Genomic DNA, 15269 nt, shown 5'->3' on the forward strand with positions numbered 1-15269 from the left:
ACAGCCTTGATATTCTAATTCTGGCATTTTGCATTACTTATGCTTTTGAGTTCAGATCCTTGATTATGGTGGGTCTCTTTTGAGGGAGATAAATAAAAATGCATTGGCATCTGTTCTCTTCCTCTGAATAGGCAGGTGGAGAGCAGCACAAATAGCACAGTTTCCTGCAGAGGTAAATTATTTGGCCAAAAGCCATAGGCAAGCTGAAGCATGCATTAGAAAAACTCCTTTAAACAGATTCTTTCACCTCTCTCAAACTGTTAAAGGTTAAAGAAAATGCAGATTCAAGGGAAATAATAGAGTGAGATCATCCTCATATGTTGATGATATCTAAGATAACATGCAAGGGGGAATTTAGGAATTCATGTTCTCAGAGTACAAAGGTAATATGTGGGCCATATTTTAAAAATATTTCAGAAGGAATCAAAGAATCTATGAAGCTACTGTGAGACCATATTTTCTGAGACATGAAAAATGCTGGACAGATACAGAGAAGCTTTTTTGTTTTCAGTATGCATCTCCTCTCAACTACACATTTGAGAACCTTCTTTGAAAGTCAGATAAAAATTGTTAATTGGCTACAAATTACTTTCAACATTAAAGTATGTTAATATAAATATTTTTTGATTTATTCTTTTTAGGTTAAAATTAATACAACATATCCTAACATAATTGCTAGTAGAACATAATATTTAATTAGCTATTTAATAAATCATAGCTTAAGGTCTGAGTTCTATACACTTTAAAGGTATCATATCACCAGTTCTGAAGTACAAAAAGAATGTTAAAAATTACCATGAGCCAACTCCACTTCTATTAACGCTATAGAATATTTTATGCTGTATAAAATTGCAGTGTTCTCAAATATATAATAGACAATTACAGGAAAGTCTGTCACTTTTGCAAATTGCATTGCCTGATCTTTAACAGCAACATTTTCTACCGGTATATTGATGATATGCAAGACATTATTCTGCAGGAGCACTAAGGTGTTGAGAAGAATGTAAGGACCTGAGAAGGTGAATACTAAAAAAATTAGCAAAAATATTTCATCCTCCTCCAGTGTTACCAATATAATTTACTCTCTTTAAAACATTCATGTTATTTTAGCAAATTGAAGGGCTCTTCTCAGGTAAATATAACTGCAGATGAAAGACAAAAAACAAAAATTAAGTTTCATAAATGTAATGGATGATGTCTCACTGAATATTCCTTACTTTCATAAGTGCAGCTCTGTAAGATCACTAGATTGAAAGTTTGTACCTTTCAAAATTTAGATGTCTTTTTTCTACTTAACTTAAATACATTAACTTTGCACTTTATCTGAACTCACCAAACTATTGTTAGATCTTGTGGAATAACCATAAAACTAAGGTTTTTTTGATATTGAAATAAGTTTCATTTCAAACTACTATCAAATATAATATTCAAACATTAGAATAAATGTCTGAAATTCACTCAGAAATTAGAATAAAACTGAAATAATTTGAGAGCTTATTTTCTTAATGTAATACACATTATATTTAAAGTAACTCTTATTAAGTGCTACCACCATTATAACACTTCCACCTGAATCACAAAAACACATGCAAAAAGATGAAAATACGAAGTTTATTCTAAATACTATTTATGCCAATTTTTTGAATAGGCAAAATGAAATATAATGTTTGACAATGTAAAGGCACACAGAATGGCCACAATTAAGAAAAGGATGTGTAAGAATATTTTTTTAAGTATAACTCCTTACTTCAGGAGATATTCATGACATAAAATTAATCTTTCTATTCTGAGATCAAATGAAAAGCAAATTATTTAAAATTCTGTTTAATGTAAACTTAATTAAGTACTATTTTAAAAAGGAAAAAGGATACCACAAGGGTTTTATGACGTTCAAGGAGTAGCTAAAATATTAACGGTGTATTTGAGAATTGCCTTCACAACAACCCTGTCTTACTGTCCACCATTTCATAAAATATGTATAATTGCAAAGCATTCAGTCATGTACCTGATAATGAATTGTGTAATTTTGTTGCTTGCTAAGCAACATGAGTTATTCTGTTAGATAAGGGACACATCAAGCTGAGTAATGCTTCTGCAGAAAATGCAGTTATGAAAAAGAAAGGCAGACGGTCCCGGTGAGGCTTTAGTTAACTTGAAAGACAATTTTATTTCCCAACTTGGTTGTTCTACACACTTGGTCATTTTTAAATTTTCTTTGAAGTCTTTTCTATGTGAGACATTGAAGTAGTTAAAAATCCAAAACAAATCTAATTTTTATTTACTTCATCAAGAGTATTTCTGTGAACGCCTATTATAGATTGAAAACAATCTATATGATATGTGGTTTTTTATGATTTGTATGACTCCACCCCCTTAGCTTCCATGAAAGAGTTTTAACTCAGAGAAAGTCTCTGAATGACTCTTCAAATGTAAACTGCCCAGAGCCCAGCGCATCTATGTCCACGGGACTACATTCGACACTTGACAGGCTGCACTGGCACAGTGTGCCAGCAATAATCAATCTTCCCTAGCAGAAAAAGCTAGCCAGAGCCCCTGGAAAGGTTGCACTACCCAAAGGCCTGAGCTGCGAAACCAGCCCAGCCTTGGTGTGTGATGGAAATGTAGGAGTGGAAATGAGCTGTGCTTCCAGGATAGCTAGTCCTATCAAGATGGGAACTGTATGAATGGAAAGGGAAGCAGGTGTTTCAAATGCAGAATACATGTGAGGAAAAAATGAACGCAGTTGCCTTCCTTTGTCAACAAAACCAATGATTTAATTTTTCCAGATGACCCTTCTTCAGCCAATTCCTATCAAGCAGCTATCAGAGCCCTGAGAGCACTAGTACACCCAAGTTGTCTGAAGCAGACCCACCGAGGTCCTTCCCACACACCCTGCCCATTGTCAGAGTTCAGCTGTGGGCACCTGATCTGGCCTGAACTGTTCTGTAGATGTCTTAGTTACCAATCCTGCCTCCCTCCCTATCTCAAGAGTGAACTTGTAAGTTTTTGGGGTTTTTTTTCTTTTTGGATGGATTGCTTGTATGTACATTGCAGATTTGTCTCTGGTTCTGTTTCTTGCTGCTTCTAACTTGCTTCCCTAGCTGGAGCCTGGATCTGGTCCATTGCTTGTATCATTTGGGGCTTGTCAGGAAACCTGTTACCAGACACTGGTTCTGACTTCCCCGCTTAGATATTGCAGGACTGTTCCTTGTTTAGTGATGGCAATGTTGCACTGAGGTTAAACTTGAATTCTAGTTTGTGATTCCTCTCATGGAGCAGCCTTGATCTTGCTGCTCCCTGTAAACAGGTTCAATTTTCATAATGTCTTAGTGTGTCCATCAGCTGTTCTAGACTATATTTGTATAAGGGCTTAAGCTTTCTTAAATTTACTTGTGTCAAAAAAGATTGGCTTTCGCATAGCCTCAAGTACTTTCCTTCAAGTTTTGTTTTACTTGATGGCATGGACGATATACTATTCACACATTACAGAAGGAGACAACTATTTAAAAATATCCAATGAATGTAAAACCAATTAATAATGTACTGAAAATACAAACACTAAACATTTCCTCTGACTTCAGATATCACATGGGTTTCTCCGGTGTATTTGAGGAAAAAAAAGTAAAAACAAGGCCCAGAAATTTAAAGTAATGGAATGATTTCAAAAAACCCATATGCCATTTTTCTCTTTTTGGGCAAAAAAAGGAATGCTGAAGAGCATGACATAGAATATACGAATGTTAAAAGTAAAAAGGCACTGTGAGGCCTACATTAGTGACGAGTTTTAATACTGTTATTTATTAATTACAAACAGGTGAAGAAATGATGGACCATATTTTGCTATGTGAGGTACAGCATGTATTCAGAATAAAGAGATTTTTCCAAGTCTTAACTTTATAATCAGTATTTAATAGATACAAACTGTCAAGAGAAACCCATGAGACAACACTGCCTATCTGCTTAGAGTTGTCAGTAACTGCCTTCATATTTTTGCAGGCATCTAAACAGAAAAGAGTTTTAATGAAGGACATGTTTGAATAAATACGTGATTATTTTTCCAAATAATTCCAAGAAGGGCTTCCTTTAAACCAGAAATAAATAGAATGCTGTTTCTTTAGACATACCGGTCATCATGAAAGATGGAATTATCTGATGTTGAACATTGATGTATCGAGATAGAGTTAAAACAAAGACATGGGAGAAAGGATAGATTAGGAATTAATCTGAATGTGAACTGGGAATTACTCTGAAGCATTATGCTACGTTAGAAGGATTGAACCAGAAGATGGCAATATAGGGGTTCATCACATGATCAGAAATTTAAAGAGTTTAAAAATTTATTGATTTAATTTTAAAAATCATACTTCAAACTTCCAAGTTTGACATATGTGAAGTTCTCTTACAGGCAATGGAGAGTACTTTTATATTTCATCCAAAAGAGAATTTACTATTTATGAAGAAAAATTAAGTACATCTGGATTTGTCATAAAGCTAAATTACAGACAAACTCATAGCAAACATATAAAAATGAGATAACAATAAATGTGGGGGTTTTAGTTGTGCATAGAGATACACATCACTAATTCATAACATGCAGTTATGACTGAATTTAAAATCTGTTTTGTACTAGAAAATATCCCAGCATCATAAACCCTCAGAGACTATGAAAATGCAATTACTAGGGTTAGTGTTTTTATAAGTTTAAACAGTCTTTTATTAATTGTTTGTGGTTTATACTCTGAAAAATCAGAAAATATATTCAGTACATGTGGTAATGACTTACACCTAATGGGTAATATTATGACATTTCTATTTTCTTTAAATTTGTTTCTAGGGAATTCTATTATATAATATCTCATAATGTGATAATAATTTTTAAAGTGTTTTCTAGAAATAAATAATTATATTTTTTATATAAGCAAGTCCTCACAGTACAAGTCACAGAATGGTTGAGATTAGAAGTGACCTCTGAAGTTCATTTTGTCCAACCCCCATTCAAGCAGGAACACTCTGAGCCAGTTTCAGGGAGCCATGTACAGATTGCTTTTGAATAACTCCAAGGATGGAGACTCCATAACCTCCATGAACAATCTGTGGCAGTGCTCAGTCACCCTCACAGTAATAAAATATTTCCCGATGTTCAGAGAGCAGCATCTGTGTCTCCCTTGAAAAGAGCCCAGCTCCATCTTCTGTACACCCTCTCTTCAGGTATTTATATACATTGATAAAATCCTTCTCTGCTCCTTTCCTCTTCATGCTGAAGAGTTTCAGCTTCTTCAGCCTTTCCGTACAGAAGAAATGCTCCAGTCCCTTCATCATCTTAGTGTCTTTACTGTCCTGTCTCCAGTGTGTAGATTTCTCTCTTACTGGGGAGCCCAGAACTTGACACAGTCCTACGGCTAGAGCCTCAGTTCCAGTGCCGAGGAAAAGCATAACTTTCTTGACGTGCTGACAAAACACCTCATAATGGAGCCAGGCATGTGCCTTCTATGAACAAGGGCACACTGCTGTGTCACATTGAACTTTATGTCCACCAAGACCCCCAGGTTCTTCCCTGCATACCAGCTGATCAGCCCATGGTATTCACTGGTGCATGGAGCTATTCCTCCCCAGGTGCAGCATTTGGCACTCTCCCTCTGTTGAACACCATGAGGCTCACATCAGCCCATTTCTCAAGCCTCTGGGTGGCAGCACAATCCTGTGGCATATCAGCCACTCCTCCCATCTTTGTGCCTTCTGCAAACTTTCTGACAATGCAATTTACCCCATTGGTCAGATCACTAATGAAGAAGTTAAAAAGGGCTGGATCCTCTATTGACTCCTGGAGTACATCACTGGTTACTCCTGGAAAGGTTGACTCCATGACAAACATCTTCTCTGGGCTTGGCCACTCATCCAGTTTTCAGTTCACAGTCTATTCATCCAGCCTATACTTCATTAACTTTTTCATGAGGATCTTGTGGAAGATCGCGCAGAAAGCTTTGCTAATGTCAAAGTAGAAAATACACAGTGCTCACCCCTCATCTACAAGCCAGTCATTTCACTTTGAGAGTTTAACAAGTTGGACAAGTATGACTAACCCTTGCTTGAACCATGGTGATTATTCCAGATAATTTTCTTGTTATTCATAATTTCCAGGATTAAGTGCTCCATTACTTTAATAAGGATAAAGGCAGGAGTGAACTGCTTGAAGTTTTCCAGGACTTCATTTTTGCCCTTCTTGAAAAGTGGCATTTGCTTTCCTCCATTCTTTGGGTGTTTCTGCTAATCAATATGATCTATTAAAGTTAAATGACAGAGACTTTGCAATGACATCTACTAGGTCTCACAGAATTGCATATCCAAAGAAAGGCAGCAAAACTGGTGAAGGGTCTGGAGTACAAGCCATACCCAGCAGCTGGAAGGGAGCTGGCGATGTTAAGCAGCAGAAAAGATTGAGAGGGAACCTTATTACCCTCTTCAGCTTCTTGTAAGGAAGTTATAGCAAGGAGGGGGCCAGTCTCTTTTAGAAAGTTATAAGGCAGGATGAGAGGAAAGAGCTTCAAGTTGTGCCAGGGGAGTTTTAGAATAGATATTAGGGAAAATAGTCTTCACTAAAAGGGTGGCCATACATTGAAATAGGTTCCCCAAGGACTTGGTGAAATTGCCACACCTGGAACTGTTCATAAGGTATGTAGATGGGGCAAATGGGTATGTGGTTGAGCAGTGAACATGGTGGTACTATCTTAGCATTTGGACAAAGTGATCTTAGAGGGTTTTTACAGCTTTAATGACTATAAAACCCTATGATGCTATGATTTGTGGGTGCAGCCCAACAGGACCTGTGGGCATACTTATATCCAGCTTGCCTAAGTATTTCCTGACATGGGTCTCATCCATCAAGAGTGTGTCTTGCTTCAGACTTTTTCCCTGGATGGTGGATTTTTGAAGGACAATCTTACCAGTACAGACAGAGACAAAGGCAGTAGCACTGATCTCAAACTTTTCCATGTCCAATCTCATTAAGAATGGGACTACATTTTCCTTTCTCTTCCTTTTGCCACCTATATACTCACAGAAGCCCTTTTTGATGTCTTTTACATTTCTTGTCATAATCAGCCTGACCTTTGACCTTCCTAAACTTATTGCTGTATGCTTAGATAGTGTCTCTCTATTTCCTGCCAGGTTACCTGTCCTTCCTGCCAGGTTACCTCTCCTTCCCTCCACCCTCTTTCAGTATACATTTTTGGGGAGTTTTAATTTGGCCAAGAGTTCCTTGATCATCCATACAAGTCTCCAGGTATTTTTTGTCCACTCTTTGAAACAAGGAGCACTTGAGCTTAGAAGTTGTGATAGATTTTCTTAGGCTCTTCCCATGAAGGTTTTATCCCATGGAACTCTTCCAAGAAGACCTTATACTATACTCCACAGTATTGTCCCTGTAGAAGGTATCAGGCTGGCTGAAGTTCCCCATGAAGTCCAGCAAAGTACAAAATAAGGCTCAAAGTTTAAGCAGCAAGAAATACATTGTGTTAGGTTTTGGACAGGTGAGCCAAGTACTGTTTTCTTCACTTTATTCAGACATACATTTCTGCTATCATAACGGAATTTAAGTCAATTCAAGGACAATTCTCTGTTTTATTGTACATTTATTAATAAATGAGCATGAACAGGAAGTTACATCTTTTATTAAATGTGTAAGCAAATGACCAAGAGATTATATAACCAACCAAAACTGAGGACAACAAATCTGTGAGTGTATATCACATACATAAATGTGTAAATGAAGATATGTAAATGAAATATGCAAATGAATATAAACATATTTGAAATTAAAAATGTTAGTGCCTGAATGTTAAAATTATGTGTAGCAAGCCAGAATGTATAATGAAAAAAATAGAAGTGAAGTTATATTTACTTAATATTTCAGTGGTTTAACTGGGATTTAAAAATCTAGTACTAGACACTCTCTGCATTGGAGCAAAAGCCCTTGCAGCTTAGAAGAAGAAGAAGAAGAAGAAGAAGCTGTAAGTTAATGTTTAGTTAGTACAAGTGACACAGTGCATACCATGCGATCTATTTTTTGCTTTTGTTATTGATGCCACAGATTGTCAATAGAGAAACATTTGGAGCATTAATTGCTTGTTCTTGATGATATAGACTAAAGGTTGAAAATGCAACACTTTGGTATTACTGTATTCAAAATTATTTTATATCTGCCACATGTATTCTGGATATTACTGTTATTCACACAAAACAGAAATTGGTAAAGAAAATCATAGTGTCAGGTTGTGTAGGATTTATCTAATGCAATGCAGAAATCTACAGCCCATCTCTTCCTAGAGAAGATGTCTAGAACAGGCAGATGCCCTATCTCCCTCCAGTGTATAGAAGGGGAATCTGAACCACTCACTCAAATATAGCTGATTATACTCTTTACATGCAGAGAGGTGATACTGCTGATCTCATTCCTCTTCAAGCTTACATTTTCCTGTTCTGTACCAAAACATTTATTAGCCTGTGTACAACTGAAGCCATAACACGTAAGACTGCATAAGTGTGAAATTAAAATAATGCAATTTAAATTGTGTTTTTGAACTTCATTGATTTTTTCCCCAACAGAATCAAAGCTAATACTCAGAATTTTACGTTTAGTGGAGGGCAGGTCACTGGGGAACTGTTAGGAGGGACAACCTAAGAATTTCAATGCTAATTAAGTTAAAACTCCTCTGAATCATACAATTGCAAATGTATATTTATATTTATATTTATATTTATATTTATATTTATATTTATATTTATATTTATATTTATATTTATATTTATATTTATATTTATATGTATATTTATATTTATATCTATATCTATATCTATATCTATATCTATATCTATATCTATATCTATATCTATATCTATATCTATCTATATCTATATCTATATCTATATTTATTTATATTATTTATAAATTGTAATTAAACAGTCACATAAACATTGCTTACATAAAGTGGGACAATCACATCTGTAATACAAGGCACTTCAAAAGACCAAAACTTACCTTTGAACCCAGCAGTACAATGACAAGAAAAGTGGCCACTTAAATCCATACAAGTAGCTCCATTTTTGCAAGGTGAACTTGAGCATTCATTAATTTCAACTTCACAGAAGGGTCCTTCATATCCAGGAATACAGTAGCAGCTGTAATTATGCAAGTGGTCCTGGCAGAATCCGTACTGAGAGCACTGGTTTCCAATGCAGTTGTCTATATCAAGTTCACAAAATGTGCCAGTGTAACCAAGGGGACATATGCACCTGTTATTGAAATAAGAGGAGAGGAGGGGGAACAAATTCCAACTAAATTGCTAGTTTGGAATATATAGGTCAATAATCACTTGATAAGGTTAACAATACTCCCCCTTTGAATTATTCACAAATGAATCACAATTTTTTATTCAGTTTTCTTTCTTTACCTTTAATTAGTCACTAAGTAACTTCATTTCACATTCACTGTTACCAATAATTAATTTAAAATCCTAGCTATTTACATAGGACCAAGTAGGAGCTATATTAATATTAAGCTTCAAAGGAAAATATTGAAAAACTCTTATAAGTATTAGTATTATGTATTTTATTGGGTTTTTCTGAGAAAATGGTTATTTGCTACAATATCTCTAGGAAGAAATAATATTACAACTTGTTTGGATATAAAATTAATATAAAATTGCTTTATCATTAGCAATGATAAAAATTACAATTTCAGTCTAACAAAAATAAGGAATCTAGAATCTATAGAATTCTATAGATATTTTCAGTATATTTTGTAGAAATTGTTCAGAGTATTTTTTTTCCCAATATTTAGACAGACATCTAAGTTTTATAAGGTTGGAGATGACTTTTCCATGCTACCCTTTCTACATGTTTCTTTTCTTTTGCTATGTGAATAAATACAAATCAGGATTATCTCATAGCTCACCCACATCTCATAAAATTAGATAATCCCTTGTACTTGGCAGTATATTCTTCGATTGATCCTCTCCTTATCATGTCCAGCATCCTGTGTCCTTACACAAGAGGTAATTTTACAATAATACATATTCTTGACCCACAGAGATATTATCCAGAAGATGGAAAGGACTAACAAGTTAAGGAAGCCTTGATTATAGTAATTTTTTCTACCAAACCATCTGACAGAAAGAGTATTTTTCCCTTTATTTTTAACAGAAGTGAATGTTCATGTGGCTCTTTGCTTCTGTCCTTGCTTACTGTGCCTGCATTTTTTTATAGTGGACATATGGAAAGTAAATCAGGAGCTGTTTGCCTTGGCGTACAGCTAATGGACATCAACTGCAAATGGGCTTTTAGTCCATGGACCAAAATAGAGCTCTCTTGAAGTAAGCCCTCCATATCTCATTTAGTGTGGTTGTGAGTTCTTAATCACTATCATTTTTGCTCTACAGATTCATTGCTAGTGCAGTAATGACTCAGGTATATATAGCTGTTGTATCCTCTCTTCCAGCCTCAGTCACTTCTTAGCAAAAAAGAAATCTTTGCCTTCTCTTGAGTGCTTCAGCTGATTCTGTTTCCCAATTTTAAAGGAATGGCGTGCACAAAAAGAATATTGCACAGTTTATAGTTTTGTTACAGTTACTGTGCTTGTTTTGGATGGGGTGGAGTTAATCTTCACAGTGAGTAGTACTAATATTCTTTTGGCTTTAATACACTGTTATGGATTTATGCTGAACACAAGGTTGATAATACAGAGTTGTTTTTGTTATTGCTGAGCAGGGCTTACACAGAGCCAAGGCCTCTTCTGCTTTTTAAAGCACTGCCAGTCTGGTGAGGGAGTTGGGGCTGCATGAGAGGCTGGGAGGAGACACAGCCAGGACAGGTGACCCAAACTGACCTAAGGGATATTCCAGACTCTAGCCAGGACAGGTGACCCAAACTGACCTAAGGGATATTCCAGACTCTGTGACATCATGCTCAGTATATGAAGTGGAGGGAAGGAGGAAAAAGTGCGGGACGTTTTGACTCATGGCATTTTTCTTCCCACGTACCTGCTATGTGTGGTGGGGCACTGCTCTTCTATATGGCTGATACACCTGCTTGCCCATGGGAAGCAGTGAATTCATTCCTTGTTTTGCTTTTCCTGTGTGCATGGCTTTTGCATTTCTTATTAAACGGTCTTTATCTCTACCCATGAGTTTTCTAACTTTTACCCTTCCAATTCTCTTCCTCATCCTGCTGGTGTGGGAGTTAGGGAGCGACTGTATTGGGCTTGGCTGCAGGTGGCATTAGACAATTACATTTATAGCTAAATATAAATTTTGACTTGCACAAAATGTCATTATGCATGAACATTAAAAGCAGGTGTGCTTTTAGTTACTTATAGTTGCACATTTTCTGTTCCTACCTACAATAACCTGGTAAACAACCAGTCATATGAATCTTTCTGGTGCAGTCAATCACTTTATTTCCTTTTTTTTTTTTTACAGTAACAATTAGTGTGTACACTGTGACAATGCAACTATTCAATCATTCTTTATAAAATGTGGCTATTATTGTTAGCATTGAATGGAAAATTTAACTTAGAGCTCTCCTTAACAAGAATGGGAGGATGAAGAATTTTCTGTCATTCCTGACTATTATTAGTTGTACAGCTTATCTTCAGAGGCCACAGAAGAGCTACACAGAAACAGATGTGATGTAGAATATTCTAGTTTTGTTTTCATTATTCTGATTCCATACTACAAGAAATTTTGTCATGCATATCTTATTTTTCAATGCTTTGGTATCTGAAGAAATTGAAAACAGCTAACAGCGAAATGAACTTTTCCTGGTGAATTTATACTTTGATGTATTTTAATTTAGTATGGGTCATCTCCTACAACAGTGTAATTAAGGGTTGTACTGTTATTATTATTAGTGTTATCATTATATTTTTATTATAAATCAATTTCTTATTGTTATCTTCAACAGTACTAAAATAATGAGCATGATGTCAAAAGCTTTGATGCATGGATTGATTTTCAGTCTTATTTGCTTCAAAGCATAAATGTTTCTCTAAAATAAATAAATAATTAAAAAATGTATACAGACATATACAATCCCAGAATTTCCATTTGTAAGTATATTTCTAGCTCAGGGAACTCGCATTTTGCCCTTAGCAGACTAACGAGCTGGCTGTCCACTGGCATCTCAGCACAGGGGCTCAGCCTCTCCATGGTCTGTTTGGGTGTCACTCCCTGTGCTGGAGTCAGTAACTTCTGCCTCTCCTGTTCCAGCTGCAGCTCTGGGATGGCCCATCTGGTGTGTGTGTGAGATCTCCCAATAGAAACCAGGAGATGTTAATGACACCTCCTCAGCCTCTTTCTTAAGGAGGACTAAAATGTCAGCCTTACAAAATGGGGGAACAGTGAAAGCAGAAGCATGGCACCAGAGAACAGCATGTGAAAGGGTTTTGTGTTAGCATTAATAGGAATAACAACATTTTCTTAGCTTCACCTATGTCCTCTTTCACTCACAGCAAGAATTTAAGGGCAAGAGGTGCTAAGAGAGAAAACAAATACCTCAATGCTTTTGTTACAAATATGGATATTAGTAATGAGTAGCAAACACAAGCTATTTGAGGATTACTGTGCTCCCACACATATCATGCAGATGATTGTATGTTACAACCCAGAGCCTAAACATAGTTAATGTTGCATGATAATTTGATATGCTTGAGAAATAAATGTTAAGTGGCGATGCAAAGACAGGCATGGAATTTACTCTAAGAAGGAAATGTATTACTAAAATGAGAATGCTTATGGCACAGATGCAATGTGTTGCTACCAACTTCTTATGACTAAGAGTCTCGAACAGCAGATGTGAGGGTAAGTCAGTTGGTGCTGGTTAGTCCAGGCAGTATAGCTGTCAAGCTGTCACCATAGACTGCCTGCACTAAAGATGTAGGGGATTTGTTTTATTGAGTAAATAACCATGTACATCAAATGAATCTTGAAAATGGCTGCAAAAAGACAAAGACCAGACAGAAATGTGTCTATGCTAACCTGTGTTTGGAGATAATCAAGCTATTTTCTATATTAATTAGAAGAGGCATATAGGAGCATTCATGACTGGAATTAGCAAAGACTTCCCAGAATCCTTCTACCTTGTTTTCTTTATATATATATATATGTGTGTGTGTGTGTGTGTGTGTGTGTGTATAAATATAAGTATTATTCCAAGCATATTAGCAGGAATTATTGAGTATTGATTATCTCTTTTTGTCATTGAAATGTGAACTATACATACAGAAGTGGTTGAAATGGTTATTTAGTTTGACTTTTTATATGCATTTCTATTTTCTGCAGAAAAGCTGTTGTATAAATTATTGCAGACTTATTCCCTAAGAAATTGTGACATAAATTCACTGATCTTCTGGAGTTGTAGAAAAGTGAGGAAAAGTATTTCTCCTCTTTCTCTGGTGGAAGAAGCCTATTATTGCTGCAGAAAACTCTGTATATCACAGTACTAACTTTATATGGCACTGTCAACTAGGTCTTGCAGTCAAATTGCATATATAGTATAGGATGAATAAACCTGTAAAAAAACCCAATTAGATATAAAGAAATAATCTAATCAAACAGCTCAATCTACCCAGCTGGAAGAAAATTGAAACAGCCAGGAATGAATAAAATAATAAAAGCTTTAAATTTTATGATAGACAGAAATTATCTAAATTATGTTTACTTTTCACAGTCTTGCTGGCATCATGCAAAGAAGTGTTTCATATTCTAAAGCAATTTACTCTACAAAGTGTCACTTTACTCCTTTGTACTTAGATTAATTAATTATTTAATTGTATGTACTGAAATTTGTATACTGAATACTGAAGAATGTGTTGGCAATTCGTTTCAGCCTGTGCCAAATCTAATTTCTTAATGAGTCATTTTCCTGCATAAAAACTAATGAAATTCTGACATCATAGCTATAGCTATTGACTAAAATAATTTTTTAAAATATATTAGTTCATAATGAACTTTTAAACAGTAGCTAATACTATAATACAGCTTCTGCCAAAGTCTTAATCTAACAGTTCTCAGTCCTTCTTGCTGGGCTTTCTGGGCGTTGTGATAAATGTAGGACTTCATCTGAGTACACTGGACTGAAGAAATGAAAACAGGACAGGTAATGGAAACTACATCAAGTTTTAAATAGTGTCTTTTCACTCTGTTGCTCCTTTCCACTGAATAGACAATAGTAAAGTATCTACTGTTATTGTCTTATTTTGGTTAGGATCTTGGTTGTCCAAAATGTAATATTGACTGGAAAAAAATCTACAGGTGTGAAGAAAGCAGAGTAATAAATTTCCCTCTTGGTTTTCAAAACAGGAGGTTATACTCCTTGAAGATCTCTTTCACTTTACTTGTTCATTAAATGCTTTTCATTGAGCCATCAGTTCTCTCTCTTCTCCTACACTGAACATAATCAAACAATACTGGTTCTTTAGAAGGGAAAAAAATATTAATTTCTTTTTATGTAGAAATATTGTCTATTGACTGAGGTAATGAATCTTATCTTAAGTATATATAACCAAAGGTCAAGAGATTCTTTTGGCATGTGTATGCAATTAGTCTATTGCGTGGTATCTGCCAGAATCAAATTGTCACCTGCACCATCAACCCAGTGGCAAGAGCAGTAATTCTTTGAAGTTATTCTTTTAAACACATGCTGATTGACTTCATGATATTGCAAACAGCACAGACTCAGCTGGTAGTGCAACAATTAATTTAAATTAATTACAGGTTCTGTGTCATTGTGATTGAGGCCACTTTAGTTGTAAGAGAAGGCTCACTAAACCGACTTCTTTAGACTTCTTACTGTAATTATGAGGATCTTAGTATGCAGCCTTGGTGAGAATAACACTATACAAAAGTTTAAAACTCCCCTTCATTTACTTAGAGCAATTCCCCAATCTGAACTCAAAGGAAATTCTCTGCATATATAAAAAATATACCTCTATGTGACACTGCAGTATGGAACAGTAATTTCAAAATGGGAGGAGAAAAAGAACATGCCATGGTAAGGAGACAAAAAGTTAGAAATATTTCATTCAGTTGACAGCTTATTTCCCATCTGGAAAAGAAATGATGGCTTGCAAAATATGAGATCTTAAAAGAGGGGGATATTCTTGAATCAAAGTTAGATATTTTCTATTATTTCACTGTGTTAGCATTATTATATCAAGCTACCACTAGAAAAATACATTATGACCAAAATGTAATAATTTAAGATCTCTTAACTAGGAG

The 15269-nt window shown here is 35.4% G+C and overlaps 1 protein-coding gene across 1 annotated transcript in view; it reads right to left on the bottom strand.

The window, feature by feature from the left end:
- The window catches only part of EYS (eyes shut homolog), a 706383-nt gene that overhangs the window by 602872 nt on the left and 88242 nt on the right, over positions 1 to 15269 (bottom strand). Inside the window, exon 10 of the mRNA XM_062489770.1 lies at positions 9035 to 9288. Within this exon, the coding sequence (XP_062345754.1) occupies positions 9035 to 9288 (254 nt within the window). The remainder of the gene's footprint in view (positions 1 to 9034; positions 9289 to 15269) is intronic.

The sequence above is a fragment of the Cinclus cinclus genome, chromosome 3 (assembly GCF_963662255.1).
Source record: "Cinclus cinclus chromosome 3, bCinCin1.1, whole genome shotgun sequence".
Lineage (NCBI taxonomy): Eukaryota > Metazoa > Chordata > Aves > Passeriformes > Cinclidae > Cinclus > Cinclus cinclus.